Below are 15,822 nucleotides of genomic sequence, written 5' to 3' on the forward strand. Positions count from 1 at the left end.
GGGGATTTGCCAGGTGGAAGGGAAAAAGGATCCCAGAGGGAAGCAGAGCCTGTTTCTTGGGGGAACAGAGAATAGCATGTGACTGAAAAACAGGGCATAAGTCCTGCCAGAATTGACAGGCAGGGGCAAGGACTGGTGGGTCCTTGCTACACTGTGTTAAGTAGCTTATCTTATCCTGAGAGCAGTGGGAAGCAAAATGAGCAGATTTGTATTTTAGAAAGATCACTCTGGCCTCACTGTAGAGAATGAATTGGTGGAGGCAGGACTATTTAAAGACTTGTAATAGTATCTCAGGCAGAATATGAGGAAGGCTTGAACTGGGCATTGGTGGCTGGAGATTAAGACATGGATTTGAGAAAGTTTAAGGAAGTAGAATCTGCTGCACTTGGTTGCCATTTGAGTGAAAAGAAAGAAAGGGAAGGTGGGACTTCCCTGTTGTTCAGTTGTTAAGAATCCGCCTTCGAATGCAGGGGACGCGGGCTCCATCTCTGGTGGGGGAACTAAGATCCCACATGCTGGGGCAACTAGGCCCCTGGCGCTCTGGAGCCTGCATGCCACAACTAGAGAGAAGCCCACAGGCGGCAACAAAAGATACCACATGCTGCAACTAAGACCCCACGCGACCATAAATAAATTAAACGAGAAAAAAAAAAAAAAAGGGAAGGTGTCAAAAATGTTTCTTGGGTGTGTGGCTAAGAGACAGATGTAATTAACTAACTGGAGATGTTACCTGCTGTAACAGATAAGTGTGCCGAGTGCCGTGGAGCGGTGCTCATCGTTCCGCCCGTGGCTGGTGGGAGATGACACGTGAGTCCAGAAATCACTCAGTCTGGGGATCATTTTCCTAAACAGAAGATGGGAGGAAAAGAGGAGCTGAGGATTTGGAGGTGTTCCCCTTTGTCATTTACCTGTCACACCCCTGGATCATCCCCAAGTGTCAGGCCTAAATTTCCCCGGGGGACATCCTTCCCACCCGGCGGAAGGCTCCGAGGGGAAGCCCGCTGGGCCACTAGAGGGCGCGGAGCGGGCCGCAGAGACCCCAGAGCCGCGTTATGGCGGCGGCGCGGGTGCTTCTGTCCGGGCGCCCGGAGTCGGTGAGCTTCGCGCAGAGCGTGTGTGGCCTCCTGGGCGCCGGGCCGGGGCTCGGGCCGTGGCCCACGTACTGCGGCCTCAAGCGGGGACAACTCGTCCTCTCGGACAGGCCGTTCCCAGGCGCCTCCGCCAGGCTTCCGCTCCAGGTCCGGAGACGGGGGCACACGGGGCGGGTGCGGGGGGGGTGAAGGGCCGAAGGTAGGGACTGGGATCGGGTGGGGGCTGGAGGCGAGAGGCCTGGGGGCCAGTCGCCTGCCGTGGCCTCTTTCCCCATCGGGGTGTCGCCCAGTTTTTGAAAGACCGTCCTAGCTTCTGAGATATTAACCCCAGCGGCTCCCTCCCGCCAGCGACCCCCTTTCTGCCCTTTTCCGACCCTGGATCAGCAGCCCAGGGCTCCTGGGGCCGAGCTGCCCACGAATCGAGGTGTGGATCTGGCTGTGGCGGTCGTTCTGCAGTCCAGCGATCAGACTGTCTTGTTGACCCGAAGGACACGCACTCTCAACGTTTCCCCCAACCTCTGGGTACCCCCAGGTGAGCGGTCTGAGGACAAGGCCCTAAGTCCAGGAAAGAAATCTGCCCTTTACCCAACAGCGCTATTCCCAGTCTCAGAATGACAGAGAAGTGGGCCCAGAAATGTGGTATCAATAGGTCCCATAATCACAAGGGGCTACAACTGCATCTGTGCCCACTGGAGGAGGGGGTGGTGTAAACAGTGAGGGAGGGTCCCTGACCAGGAACACCACCATTCACCTACTGGTCCCACTGTTGTTGCAGGTGGGCACGTGGAACCTGATGAAGAGGTAGCCAATCCACTGACCCAACCTGCACCCTGCCCTGAAGGAGGGACTACCTTGGGTGTGGGCTGAGGGAAGGGCAAACACAGGACTTGGAGGAGTCAGGCGGCGGCCTCTCTGACCTCCTGCCCCCTCACTCCCAGCTGCTGGACGGAGGACTTCGAGAGCTTTGGGAGGAGAGTGGACTACAGCTGCCCCAGGGCCAGTTCTTTTGGGTCCCTCTGGGGTTATGGGAGGTGAGACAGGGACCTGGGAGCCCTTAACAGCTTCTAACCCACCAAAGCCCAGAGAACAGCCACACTTCCCTTGATCACAGGGGACCCGATGGAGTGTGGGTGGTCTGGAGTCCCCAACCCCACGACCCTTACCCATGTCCCTCCTCCACCATTTCTACTCTCCACTTCCTCAGCTGCATTTACAAAGCCTCAAAAAGGGACAGGAAGTTCTCATTTTTGCTGTTTTCTTCTCTCTTAGTCTGCCTACCCTCCTAGGCTGAGCTGGGGTCTCCCCAAATACCATCACATCATTCTCTATCTACTTGTCATCTCCCAGGAGTCACAGCAGCAGCTACAGGTAGGGCTGGCAGTAGAGGAAGGAAATGCGGCTTAGGAGGCCCAAACAAACTGGTTCCGACTATGACTAAGGAGGAGGAGTGGGAAGGTCAGAGATAACCAAGAAATCCAGTAGCCTCTCCCCTTGTCCCTGCCCCAAGTCTCTCCACTCCACCTGTGGGTAGGCTGTGATCCAGAACAGGTCTTCGGAGAGAGGCCATGACTAAGGGATCAACATGTCTGGCCCCAGGCCCGGATCCAACCAAACCCAAGAGAGGTGAGCGGCCTTATGTGGCTGGGACCAGATGTAGCAGCTGCGGTGGCTGCCACAGAGGATGGGACAGATACACCCAGACATCTTCCCCAGGACCTACCGCCTTCTGTCCTGTAAGTAGGAGCTTCTCCCTAACCCTCCAACACACCAACACATACACACTGAGAAGTTCATCTTCTGTCTCATCCTTCGGGGAAATTTTGTGCTGTGTGGGAGATTTAGGGAGGGAGTTGGTCAACTGATAATGAAGAGAGCACATGAGATCAAAGACACTGCCCATGATACTCCAAGGGTTCCTGCCCAACTGGCTAGCACTGAAGACCTGGGTTTCAGTCCCACTCTCTCATGGGGGCAAGTCATTTAACCCTCCTTTCTGTAAAATGAGGTTAACACCCACACACCCCTCTCCTGTGGTGGTTGGGAGGATCAGATGACCCAATAGATACGGAAGTGGGCTAAGCCACAAGGCACAGCCCAGGCAGGAGCTGTCGTTCTGCAGTGCGGTGGAACTAGAAGAGAATGGAGGCGCTCGACCTCTGGTCTTGCCCACGTCCACACTGCTGCGGACGACCCCAGCCACAGCAGATAGCAAAGAGAGGGTCAGCACTGGGACCAAGTTTGCCCTCAGGCTCTGGCTACAGCATCTGGGCAGGTAAGGATGAGGAAGGACTTAAGGACTCCACAGTGTTGGGCTGAATGGTCTAGTGTTTTTATGGGTGTGGGGTAAAGAAAGGAAGAAAGAACAACTGCCCTTGGAAATCCTCAGTGTGACACCCCTACCATGTGGAAGTGGAGCTCACTCGGACCCAGGGCCCGCAAGGGAAGAACAGAACGTGGACCATCCCCGCCCCCCCCCACAAACCAGGGATCTGGAAAGCAAAGTGCTTAATCCCCTCCCCAGCCCACCTCCGTGACACTCACAGAACATTCACAACCTTTATTATGGGTAAGAACTTTGCTACAGCTGTGGGAATAGAAAGTAAAATTACAACATAGATCCTAGGCCCTAGAGGAGCCTGAAAAGGGAGACGGGGGAGAGCACAAGGGTGCTCCCACCTCCCAGGAAAGGTGCAGAATGAGCCAGACCTAACCACAGGGCCATGGGCTTTCAGAAGCTCAGGCCCCAGGCTGGTCAGCGTAAGAATCATCGTGAACTTACTTAAATATATAAATAGAGAGACCCAGACGATTGGCCAGGCCCTTCTCCCAAACCCCTGGGGATCAGGGCTAAGGCCTTATCTCCTCCTCAGTCACACTGGGAAGCAGGAGGCAGGGAAAGTCATCTTTGGAGTATTTTGGGTTTTCTTGTTTACACACAAAAAATATGCAACCCAAAATAGAGTTCTCTGTCCATGTGTCTGCCTATCTCAGTTACTCCAGCTGTCTGTTTGGCCAAAGAGAACGGAATGGACATGAAGAGACAAATGGATATGGAGAAGGAACACAGCCGGCTTTGGGGAATGGGAAGAGAGGGCATCTGGGGGACACGAGAAGGGCCCCTTCCCCACGAGGCTTTAGACAGTCAAGGCTGAGGATTCAGCCCTTTCCCCAACTCACATCCCATCCCATTTGCCTCCCACTGCCTAGGTTAACAGACCCAAAGGAATGGGCCGGACGTCAAAGAACATTTCCAAAAACAGACCCCAAATGTCCTTTAAAAGAGGTTAAATATTAACCCTTTGGGTGCTAGCCTTGTCAGGCAGAGATAAGGCCAAAAACAGGTGTCCATGAAGATCTTTCTGGCCTTGACCAAAGCCCTTCTGAGGGGTCAGAGGGGCCAGGGTTCCAGACTCCACAGCATACTTGCTCAGTGTTGCGAGGCGGTGAAGGTTCCATAATCCAGGGGACTCAGTCCAGGGAAATGATGTCTGACCGACAGCCAGTCAAAGAGGGACCTGAGGGCAGGGGTCCTCCATGCCCCTCCCTTAAGTTTCCCCCAGGGGCCACAATGCTACTGACACGGCCAGGAGGGGGTGCTGGAGTGGTGCTGCGGTGAGAGCTCCCCAACGTGGGGCCTAGCGGGCCCAGGAAGTGGGACGGGGTCCCTCGGTACTGGAAGAAGTGGCCCAGGGCATCCTGTTCGTCTAGCGAGGTGATGACGGACGGACCATAGTGCTAGGAGGAATCAAGAGCATGGTTTAAGATTTTATCCTGACTTTACCCACTCCCAGTCACTCATCTCAGAAATATCATATGGGATAAATAAACCCCTCAGGATCGCAAAGTATTCTCTGAGATGCAGGAGAGGCTCCCTCTGACTGCTTCCCCTACTTCCCCATACCCCACCCCTCTTCCCTGCCTGGAGACAGCCCCACCAGCTTGCTAGATTCTCGGCCCTGTGGGCGTCTGAAATGTGTGGAATGTCCGGCTGGGGCAGTCATGGTGCTCAAGTGCACATGGGTTTGGGGGGGGTGGGGGGGGAGGGGTGAGCAGACAGGCGCAGAACTACACTAAGAACTCTGGAGACAGAACAGTAAGTAACAGAGGACAGAGGAAGACATGGGTGAGAATCCAAAGAAGTCCCAGTGGGGCCTAGGAGGGAAATAAACTGCCTGTACCGCAGTTTCCTTCCTTCATGGAGAAGCAGATTAAGGTCCCTGGGGAAAATGAGAGAGTAAGGGGGCCCATCAGTGCCTAGAAAGGAAGCTTCAGAGATCTGAGATGGAGAAGGGACCACTTACCTGACTCTCAGTCTGAAGGAAAGAAAATAAATCTAAACCTGGTAGGAAAAGAAAAATTAAAATCAACCTCCTATCTGACCCCTTCACCACACACACACATACACACACACACACACACACACACACACACACACACGATCAAAGAAGTTCCTTGGATTGTGGCCCCTTGCAAAACAGCTAAAAAGCTTTGAAAAGGAGCAAGGGTTGTGAGCTGCTTTGGGGGAGGATGTGGCAGTGCACGGCCCCACCTTGTGATCAGTGTCATACCTTGTATATCAGCCCCCAGTGGGAAGGCAGGTGGGTACTCATGTAGTGGGAGACTGGACAGGAAATCCCCGCCCAGCGTGCCCATAGCAGGGCTCCGTAGCACCGAAGACGGCTGGTGACCAGATGTCAGGACTCTGTGAGGAGACAGAAGGAATCACAGATGTCCTCACCCAGCTCAGCCTCTCAAGTCCCCTCTCTGCCCCAGAGTTTGCCCAGTGATCAGAAAGCGTTCCTGACTTCTTCCTCTCCCTTCTGCTATAGATTCAGCCTATTTCTACATACCCTTTGCTTCCAGGTAGAGCTGGGATAGCAGCTGAGGTGACAGGACAGTGCTTCTTTGTCGGGGGCAGGTCCTCCTCGTCTGATGAGCTTTCTATTGTCAAGTCAATAACTTCAACCTTCTTCTTATTCTCTGATGGATTGCCCTCTTGGACTGGGCTATACTGGAGGCCTGTGGTTGGTAAGAAGACCGCGTCTCAGAGAAGAGGCCATACAAGACTTAGCTCAACTGGGGGACAGGGGGTCACTCACCATCCAGCCCATACCCTGGCGGGGGGCAAACCTCAGATGCCTCCTTCTTGGGTTTCATTGGGCACCAGGATCCATCTTCCATGAACTGGATCTCATCACAATCCGAGCAGGAATTAAGAATCTCCATGAATAAACTAGGGGAGGGGAGAGATGGGAATTCATGTGGCTGGGAGATGGCTGCAACAGTAGCCAGGGAGTTCTGGGACTCACCTTCCTGAACCTCAGTTTCCTCATCTGTAAATTAGGGATGTTATCCACCCTCCTGACCTCTCTGAGTTGTTGGAATCAAATAAAGTAAGGTGCATAAAAGAGGTTTGAAAATTTTAAATGCTGAGTTTTAAAATAAGTACATTCTAAGCACGTGTTCCATGTAGTACTAGGGACAAAACAGAAGGAGCAGAGATAACAGAACTCTATAATCTACCTCAAAAAGAGGCACTGGGAACAAGAACCATAATGTAGGCTCTGGAAGCAGGTTAGGAGTCGCTAGATCAAAAGAACTTTATTGCTGTGTTCAGTAAGAGGTCAGGTAATTGATGTAACAGTTTGATACACTGGCTCTGCCACTTACCAACAATGTAACTTTGAGCAAGATACTCAATCTCTCTAGGTCTCAGCTTCCTCACCTATAATGACAGTACCTATCTCACAGGGTTATTGGCATCTCATAGGACTGAATGAGATAAGGCATGCAAAGTACTTAGTACGGTGTGTAGTTAAGTCCTCAGTGTTGGAGGGAGAGATAGATAAATAGATAGGTAATATTTATATAAAAGAGACAGATAGGTTAAGAGTTGGGAGGGGAAGTAAGTTACAGATATATATTTATATATGGGGGCAGGGGCCAGTCCTAGTGGATGTCCTAGGTAAAAGGAAGCTGAATGCAGAACGGCCCTACCCATCAATGATAAGAGATTCATAGGGAGCCTTCTTATCACACACAGGACATGTCCACGTTGGCTTCTTCTCATTCATCTGCAGATAAAGGGCAGCATCGAAGCTCTGCAGGTGGGCGCAGGTGAGGGCCCGACAAGGGACAGTCAAGCGCATCTTCCCTAGCTGAGGAGAGATGAGTTCTCTGGTCAGAGTCCCCATGTCCCAGACAGCCTCACTCTAATAGCCCTAGGAACCCTCATCTGAGTCTAGAGGTTTAACCCACCACTCCTCCCCCTTCTCTTCTCCCTTGTACCCACCGGGCACATGAGTGACACCCGGAGACTTGTGGTGGCCACCTCACTGTCCAGGTCAGCGGTCAGCTTCTCCTTGACTGAAACAAGAGTGGGGCCAGAGCCATGGGGTCAGCAAGGCTGGAGAGAAGCCCGGGAGGTGGTGAGGCCAGAAGCAGATGGCTCTGGCTGAGAGGCGGCTGGGTAGAGCGCCTTTGGGGGCCAATGGGATGTCACATGGGGGTGGTCTGGGATCTGCATTACGAAGGCTAGGTGGCGGGGAGAGATTTCCCCATCCCTGAAGATGCTAAAATACAGCTGGGTGACACTTTGGAAGAGATGACCTAGAGGGAGTTGAAGCATCACAAGAGGGTTAGTGTTGATGATACTTAAAGACACTTTCTAGTCTGGAGAACCCATATTCCAACAGGGCTGGAGTTAGGGTCTGCGAGGTGCAAAGCAGATGTATAATTGGGAATGCAAGGGTGTCACTCAGTGCCTGAAGTGGCCCCACTTTTCAACCACAAAGATTGGTAAGAGGGGTACGGCACGGGTTGGGGTTCATGTGAGAGGTAAAGTAAGTTGTCATAAGAGGGGTATGAGTTTTAATTATAAAGGCTCGAAGGCCAGGAAGAATTGGATCCTGGTCAGAGAGAAGAGGGACGGGATGTTACTCACTCAGTGCCCGGGAATGGTCTGGGTTCCGGATGCCCTTTGCTCTGAGTTTTTGTAGAAGGGTTCCTGCAGTCAGCTGCCTCACCAGGTACACAGACAAGGAGTAATTCTACTTGGAGGTAGGGGGGGAGACAATCAGCCTCTGCTTCGTACACCACTACCACCACCACCACCACCACCACCACCACCAGCGGCCCCCCACCTTGTCACATGAGGGCCAGAGACAGCAAGTTAATGCAGAGAGACCCATAAAGAGAAAGATGTTTGCCCAGCCCAGTGCACTGGATGATTCCCTCTCACTCCCTGCAGGCTTTTCCAGGCTCCCTGCCTCAGCCACGCTCACCCGTCCAAACTCAGACGACCAGTTGACCACGATGGTGTTGGGAACAGTGGCCGAGAGTCGAGCCAGGGGTGTGATGTTGATGGGACGGCTGGGCCTCTTGGGCTCAGCCCCATTCTTGGTAGGAGGAAGGTAACCCTGGGGAGGGAGGGAGGGAGGGCCTGGTTAAGACACCTTGTCTTAGGTCACTCGCTTTCTGGAGAGAAGGTCAGCTCACTCACTGAGATGAGTGAGACGGGGCCCATTCAGTGACTCAGAAAACTGGGGCACTCTCTAGGGTTGGCAGCAGGGTTCATTCCTGGGGAAAAAGGAGAACTTACTCACTGACCAGATAAATAGGAACCTGCTCACTGAGTTCTTGAAGAGGAAGAGTAGGGATACCCCACTTCTTCCAACCCTCAGCTCTGGGGTCATCACTTCTGAGAATCTTTCCTGAACCTTTGAGTTGAACTAATATCCCCCCTCTGGGTTCTGAGAGCACCCTTGTTCAGCCCTATCTTGGTACTCTCTAGATTATATTGATTCAGTCAGTAAAGTGAGCACCTACTATGTCAGGCATGTCTCTTTCATAATTGATGTAACATTCAGGAACTAAAACAGGGAAGGGGTTACTGCCAGAAGAAGGGAAGAGCATTTACCGGCAGGGGGCACAGTTTCCCATTGACCTTGACAAAGAGGTTGGGGGGGAAGTAATCCTCTTGGGGGCAGCTGGTCTCACAGAGACAGAACCTGGTAAGAGATGAGAGAAGATGAAAGGGTGGGAGGCAGTTCTTGCAGAGAGAGGCAGGCAACCTCAGAAAATCAGTCATGGATATCTGTAGCCTTCAGCTTCCAAACAAGAACCCCAGGGCTGGGCTGGACACGGCAGAGCAGGGTATCTCCTAATAGTAACTGTCATACCCTTACTTCATTCCCACCCTCAGTGGGAGCCCTGAGGGGAGGGAGAATCAACTCACCTTAGCTGCACCTGTATGGTATAATCACATTTCGCTCCTGGCAGAACCTCTCTGGAAGAGGGAGGGAGGAGAGATGTCAGTATGTGGCCCCTGAAGGGCAGGGGTGAACAGAGACACAGAAAGTTAGATGTCCAGAGAATAGAGAAGGGACATACAAGAGAATGAGGGACAAAGCAGGTGCAGGAGGATGGAGAGGAAGGAGGGCAGGGCAGAAGAGAAGAAAGTCAGAGAGCAGAGTCTAAGGGTAACCACCCAAGGATGAGGCAGGACGACTGAAAGAGATGTACCTGGATGTGAGAATCTGCTGCACTTGCTGGGGAGTGAGGGCAAAGGTGAAGTGCGCTTCCTCAAACCGCTGGCTAGAAGTGGATGCTGAGGACACAAAGGGGCAGTTATTCCCAAGCCCGTGCACAGGCAGCCACAGAAGTTGCCCCTATTCCAGGGTGCTGATCCCACAGGACTAAAGCCTAAGAAAGGCCTGGGGAAGAGGCACAGAGTCCAGGAAGACCCAGGGACCACAAAGAGCCATACCGAGGGTGGTGGGCCGGATGAGCTCCCCGTAGATTTCATAGAAGGGCAATGGTTTCATGGTGACATCAGGGTGCACAGGCTGGGGCAGAGGGGGGTGCATGTCCACTTCACGCTTGGGGCCCAGCAGGGTGCCAGGGGCCAAGAGGGCTGGGGGGATGGGAGCCAGAGGACCAGGAGAGCCTACAGGCGGGGTGCCAGGGGGCAGAGAGAGCAGAGAAAGATCGGAGGGCCCCAGGGTCTTCCGGGGAAAGCGTCGGCGGTAAAGCTCTTTGATCTTCATCTGGACGCTGGGGGCACAGCTGGACTTGAGGAGGTGCAGGGCCTTGGCCAGGAGCTCGTGCTTCCGTCCACTCTTGTTCCGGCCAGCGAAGCCGAGGAGCACCTGGAGCTCAGACACCCGGAAACTCATCACCATGTGCTGTGGAGACCAGAGAAGCTTGAGAATCCTACCTTGCACAGGGCTGTCCTGCCAAGACACTGGGGCTGAGCTATTAGGTGGGCAATGCACTTTCCCTCCAGCGCTAATCAGAAAGGTGCTTTGCAGCCAGTGGATTACTGCCAGACAGCAAACCTGGCCAAACGGACATCTAAGTCCCATTTTAGCAACCCTCAGATCACCTCACCACTGCCCCCCAGGCTTGAGCAGCCCTAACTCCCCGCGCCTGGCAGCTGAACAGGTGAGGGCAGGGTGCAGACAGCATGCCACCCCGAAGCACACCTCTGAGTCCACTACAGCCTTTTCCCTCCATCCCTGCCGTGAGCCTGGACCCTCCTGTAAGCTGCTTATCTCCTCTCCTGCTCTTTCTCAGACACTCAGATCCATCCCAGCTCCTGGGAAGAGGATAGGAGACCGGGAGAAGGAGGGGGAAGATGAGGATTCAGGCCAGACAGCCCCATAGAGAAGAAAGAGGCCAGGTGGCTGGAGGATTGTGCCCCACGGCCCACCCCTCCCAACACCTCGATCTACCTCAGCTATTTTCCCCAAGCCTCTGAAGCTTTTGTGGGCAGGGTTTTCAGGTCAGGGTTCAATGCTCATAACTCCCCCAAATCCTTTCTGAGTGTCATTTACAAAACCACCCTCCCCTCAGTCCTATATTTGTGGGAGAGAAACAGGACCAAAACTTGGGGTGAGAGGTTAACAGCGAATTGTGGAATCCAGGTATCCTTCCTGTTTACCCGTTTACTCCATCTGCCAGGAACTAATATCCTGCTTCTCTCCTACTCGGAGAAAGTAAGTGATCCTCCCCCTCCTCCACAGGGGTGGAAGAGAGAAGAGGAAAGCTCTAAACAGAGGTCCTGGGAGGGTGAGGAGAAGGTGAGCAGCCCCTGAGCCAGGGTGCAGAATTGCATGCTCTCCTAGGCAGCTAGACCCAGTGACTAGACCTCAGGCCCTCACAAGAAAATGGCTCCATCTCAAAAGGGAGAATAAAGCCAGGAGACAGGGGGATGAACCCCATGGTTTTTAAAGGTTCTATGAGATGTCCTCAGATATGGTTATCCTCAAGTCTCTGGTAGCGGTAAGCTCTCTCTTTAAAGGACTCACTTCTATGAATCTCTAGGAGACCCTGCCACGGGCAGGCCTTCCTAGCCCTCCACAATTCTTCCCCTCATAGGAGACATTATGGCTTTGGGCCCCTTTTGAGGAATATGATTAAAAACTTGCTCCTCTACCTTTCTCCCCATCCTAATTTCCTCTGTCCTGTCTTTATTTCTCCATTAGCTTTGTCAAGAACTTCTCCCTTTCTATCCCATAGTTTCACACTCCTCTGCCCAAAGATACCGACTCACTAAGGCAGGACCTTCCTCTCAGCCTCCAGGATGCTTCTGCCCCACCCCTCGATCTAGCCCCGCACAGCCCCGCACAGCCCCGCCCCCTAGATCTCAGCCGCCTACTGGTACTTCCCAAGGCTCAGATCCCAATAGCAGCCCCAAAGCCTCTATCCTCTCAGCGTCTTTCCCCCGAGGAGCCTACCCGTAATCTGCCCCCCAGTCACATCCAACATCTGCCCCCTACTGTCGCATCTCTGGCCCTTGATCGACTCGCCCCCTTTGCCTCTACAGCAGCTTTTCCTCCTGGCCCTACTACATCTGCCCCTACTACCAAATCCGACTTCTACCCCGCGTCCCCGCCCCCTGCGCCTCGGCCCCCAACTGCGGCAATTCCCCTCGGCCCCACCCCTATATCTGCCCCGCGGCCCCGCCCCCGGAGCCCCGCCGCAGCCCCTTCCTCGCCCACAGCCACTTCTCACCATCCCCGGCAGCCAGTCCCCGCCACGTCTCCGGCCCCCACCCGAGCCCTCAGCACCCAGTCTCGGTCGCTTCCCGGACTCGGCGTACAGCCGGGCTCAGTCCAGATGGGGATGGGGGAGGGGGCCGGTACCTTTAATTCGCCCAGCTCCGCCATCTTGAGACATCGCAGGCGCCCGAGCCCGAGCCCGAGCTCAGGCCCAGGGACCGGCGCACAACTCTCCACCCCGGCGCCGGCCGCAAATGCCGCCTGCTCCGCCCAGTCCGGCCCCCTACACCTCCCCTTCCCGGCCCCGCCCGCCGGGTTTTGGACCCAGCCTCAGCCCCTCCCTCCACAGCCGAACCCAGCCCCTGCACGTCTTCGGCCGGTGTGCCAGACCGGTAGACCCGGAGGGAGTGTACCGCCCGAAGGATCGCGGGGTCCCAGGGGGAATGGGAGAGGAGATGGACCCGAAGCACCTGGGGGAGGGGGCTTTGCCACGCCGGAGTTGAGAAGGGATGAGCTTTTAGGGAGCCAAAGATACTTGGAATATGGAGAGAAAGTATCGGGAAGGGCTAAATCTCAGAGAAATGGGGGAGGGGGTAGCGAAGTTCGAGGAAATACCCTCAGCTCCCTGTCTACAAGTTTAAGCATCTAAATTCAAGAGTTCTACCAATTCGGGAAATGGGGGAGATCTGATCCATTTTAGGGACGCTATGGTGTCGTGAAGAGTTCATTCTATTCTCAATTCACCCCCTCCCCCCCAATTACATTGTATCTCGTGGTCCGGCGGTAGGACTCAAACTCGGCAGCAAAAAAGTTTGGTGCGGAGCGTGGGACTTACCAGCACAGTTGCAGGGAGCGGGGAGGGGGCTCGGGAGGCTCAGAGGGTGGGCTGGAGAGGTGGGGGGAGGGGGCCCGGCGCCGCTCCCGCGGTCTGCCCGGCTGGAGGTCGGTCCGGCAGCTGGACGCTGCAGCCGCAGCTCCGCCTGGGCGGGAGCTCCGCCCGGCCCAGCGCTGGGGCTGGGGCCGCCCCCCTCCTGGGTAAGCCCGCCAGGACCGCGGGAGAAGTGGGGAGGGGGCGGAGCCTGAGACGGGAGGGGCAGGGACTCAGAGCCCGGCCGGGAGAGATTAACTCGTCTAGTGAGTGGATCAGGAGAGAAGTTCTTGTATCTCCCATTCTCACTACCGCTGTGACCCTTGCAAACTCGTGTATGCGCTTGGGGTGGAAGAATGCTGCAAATAAGACGGTGTGGAACAGGAATCTGATCGCATAAAGAGGTTCCTACTTAGAGTCTCTCTCCCTAAGGGTAAGAAAACATGGGCTGCTAAAATCCAAACTCTACCTAAACCCTAACTTTGCCTGTGGTCCCCTACCCCCTACCTCAAATACACTGTCATCAGAGACCCCACAGCTTTGGAGTAGCTGAAAGGGAACAGAGGGGAGGTTTTCTCACCCAAAAAGGGCACCTTTCTGCCACTCTGAACTGCCTGCTCTCCTTCCTCCAAAGCCGTAGACCTTCCAGAGGCCCCATTCTCAACTAAGCTAATCACTCGCAGGCAGGTCCCTTGAAAGTACCAACGTGAGCGCAGTTTACCCAAACTAGGTACTGGAAAAATTCATAGCATTTTATACTTAGTCGGCTGGGACCTAAGTGATAATGTCACTTGTTCAATAAATATTTGAATGCTGTTCAAAGATTGTTAGGTGGTGAGGACATAAAACCCTTGCAGGAGTTCTCAGTCTAGCAGCAGCAAGATGGTTAAACCAATAATTGGCATACAAAAAGAGTGCTTTAATAAATTATATGAGTAATCCTCTCATTTAGCTTAAACCTTCAGTATAATCCTTCCCATGAGACTCCACAGCCGTAAGACTGAAGGTGCCAGCATACCAACATCCCCAGGTACCTGTTGAACTGGACCATACCCAACTACTTTGTGGATTTTGTCCCTAGGGAGGATGTCTGCCCTCTCCTGACACTCAGGTTCTTTCCTTGCTGCTCTGCTGCCAGCAATGGTGGAATATTAAGCTCCGGTATTTGGTTCTAAATCCCAACTGCTCCCTCCAACACTTGAATCTTCATCGGGCCCTGAGCTCATTTTTTGTTCTGTTAAGTCCTCTACATCAAAAGTTACTATGGACTAGTTTGTATCTTCTAGAATTTTCAGTGGTTTCAGGGGAAGGAGAAGAGGGAGGATTTAAAAACAAAAGAGAGATGGGGGAACTCTTTGGGAGTGATGGAGATGTTCATCATCTTGACGGTGTGATGGTTTTATGGGTGTACACATATGTCAAAATTTATCAAACTGTACCCTTTACATGCAGCTTATTGTATGTCAGTTATACCCAAATAAAGCTGTAAAAATGTAAAGAAAAAAAACCTCACCTTGATTCCTAGTGACTTCATAAAGGAGGGATCTCCTTTAATAGTTAATTTGAGTCCCCAAGAAAAAGAGGAAATTCTCTTCCAAGGAGGAGCCGCTCAGCAGTGGACCTAAAGAGGCTGGTGATAGCAAGAGCAGAAGCTCCAAGAAAAAGTTCCAAAAGCTATTCCAGGGAGATTAGAATGGACATTTCCCTGATGGGGCATAACCCACGGAGATATTTCGCAACCCATCCCCTATATCCCAATAAAAACAAATTCACAAGAAAAAAAAAAAAAGAGTTAATTGCAGTTATAAGTTCTAGCATCCCTACAGGATAACATAAAACTAGGAACCAGGGCGCCTGAGTCTGATCCTGCCTGCAAGTTCTCTCTATCCCCAGTGCCTGGCACTTAGTAGGCCCTTTAAATATCAGTTTAATAAAGTAATGTTACCAGACAAAGGAGGGAAGCTGCAAATCAGAACCAAGTTTCAGATCGAAGGCATTCAAAAACATGTTCTGAACCCCATCATGGCTCACCGAGCTTCACCTACTCTCACGCATGCACTCACATCTGAAGCCTGGAGCACGAAGGGGAAGTGAAGCAGGAGTAATAAGTCCCTACAGAAGTCCGACTGAAGAGACAGCCCAGGAGGAAAGAGGGGAACATTAAGACTAGAGTTACTTTGAGAAAGAAAGATTTATTTATGAAATCAAGGAAAATTTCAGGGCTTGGGGGTGTTGGGGTAACAGTTTATGGGGCTGTATAGAGGGAGATTGTTTAGGAAGACCAGGGGCTGGAGAAGGCTCCACTTCTGTGTTATCATTAACATCACTGACCATTCCCACAGCTCAGCCATCCTGGGATCAGCTTCCAGGAGCTCCAGAGGAAGCCAAGGGCCTGGCTTCCATTACCAGAGCTGTTTCCTGACTCATACTTGAACTTAGCAGAATGATCTCCCCCTCTCTGGACCCTTCTCTCAGCAGTTTCTTCATTCTTCCCACCCCACACTGCATATATAATAAGGAATGTAACAGTCCTTTTCTATTCATTGGTAACTCTAAGGGTAGAAAGGAAAAGAGAGGTTCTGTTCCCCTTAATAGAAATGACTTGGACATTTTGATGCTCTGCTGGCAGCTGCACCCTTCTTTTTCCCCATCAATTCCTCCTCTCTTCATTCTCCCAACCTTAAAGCAGTCTTGTGCCCATCCACATAAACCCCGAAGCTGACCCTCATCTTCTTTAGGACCTAATCTACATAGCTGCTCTTTTCCTGGCCAGACCCTGGAGCGAGGCTCCGCAGCCCTCCAGTGGCCCCCTGTCTTCCACGACGGCCCCTCCCCACTCTTCTCTCAGCCCAGTCAGTCT

General features: G+C 53.1%; 2 protein-coding genes across 17 annotated transcripts; one reads left to right on the plus strand and one right to left on the minus strand.

The window, feature by feature from the left end:
• The first annotated feature begins 833 nt into the window (after positions 1-833).
• NUDT17 (nudix hydrolase 17) lies at positions 834-6,501 on the plus strand. 12 transcript variants are annotated; one of them, XM_059929410.1, is made up of 8 exons: positions 834-1,238; positions 1,476-1,623; positions 1,867-1,892; positions 2,030-2,122; positions 2,361-2,459; positions 2,688-2,824; positions 3,190-3,363; positions 4,083-5,104. In XM_059929410.1, exons 1-8 carry the CDS (start codon positions 1,053-1,055, stop codon positions 4,384-4,386), a joined length of 1,167 nt encoding a protein of 388 aa, XP_059785393.1. In that variant the 5' UTR covers positions 834-1,052; the 3' UTR covers positions 4,387-5,104. The 12 variants fall into 12 exon arrangements, with proteins under 12 accessions (XP_059785393.1, XP_059785403.1, XP_059785410.1 ...); XM_059929420.1 differs by having other exon boundaries at positions 834-1,094; positions 1,440-1,623; XM_059929427.1 differs by having other exon boundaries at positions 834-1,094.
• PIAS3 (protein inhibitor of activated STAT 3) lies at positions 3,634-13,111 on the minus strand. Of its 5 annotated transcripts, none has more exons than XM_059929356.1 (14): positions 12,930-13,111; positions 9,859-10,276; positions 9,615-9,699; positions 9,328-9,378; positions 9,010-9,100; positions 8,375-8,509; positions 8,035-8,140; positions 7,384-7,457; positions 7,089-7,249; positions 6,191-6,324; positions 5,942-6,110; positions 5,660-5,793; positions 5,393-5,430; positions 3,634-4,826 (listed from the first exon to the last, which is right to left on the minus strand). In XM_059929356.1, exons 2-14 carry the CDS (start codon positions 10,271-10,273, stop codon positions 4,560-4,562), a joined length of 1,860 nt encoding a protein of 619 aa, XP_059785339.1. In that variant the 5' UTR covers positions 10,274-10,276; positions 12,930-13,111; the 3' UTR covers positions 3,634-4,559. The 5 variants fall into 5 exon arrangements, with proteins under 5 accessions (XP_059785339.1, XP_059785352.1, XP_059785326.1 ...); XM_059929369.1 differs by lacking the exon at positions 12,930-13,111 and adding an exon at positions 12,239-12,358 and having other exon boundaries at positions 9,859-10,240; XM_059929343.1 differs by lacking the exon at positions 12,930-13,111 and adding an exon at positions 12,239-12,358.
• Between the last annotated feature and the right edge of the window lie 2,711 nt (positions 13,112-15,822).

Source organism: Balaenoptera ricei, chromosome 1 (assembly GCF_028023285.1).
Source record: "Balaenoptera ricei isolate mBalRic1 chromosome 1, mBalRic1.hap2, whole genome shotgun sequence".
Lineage (NCBI taxonomy): Eukaryota > Metazoa > Chordata > Mammalia > Artiodactyla > Balaenopteridae > Balaenoptera > Balaenoptera ricei.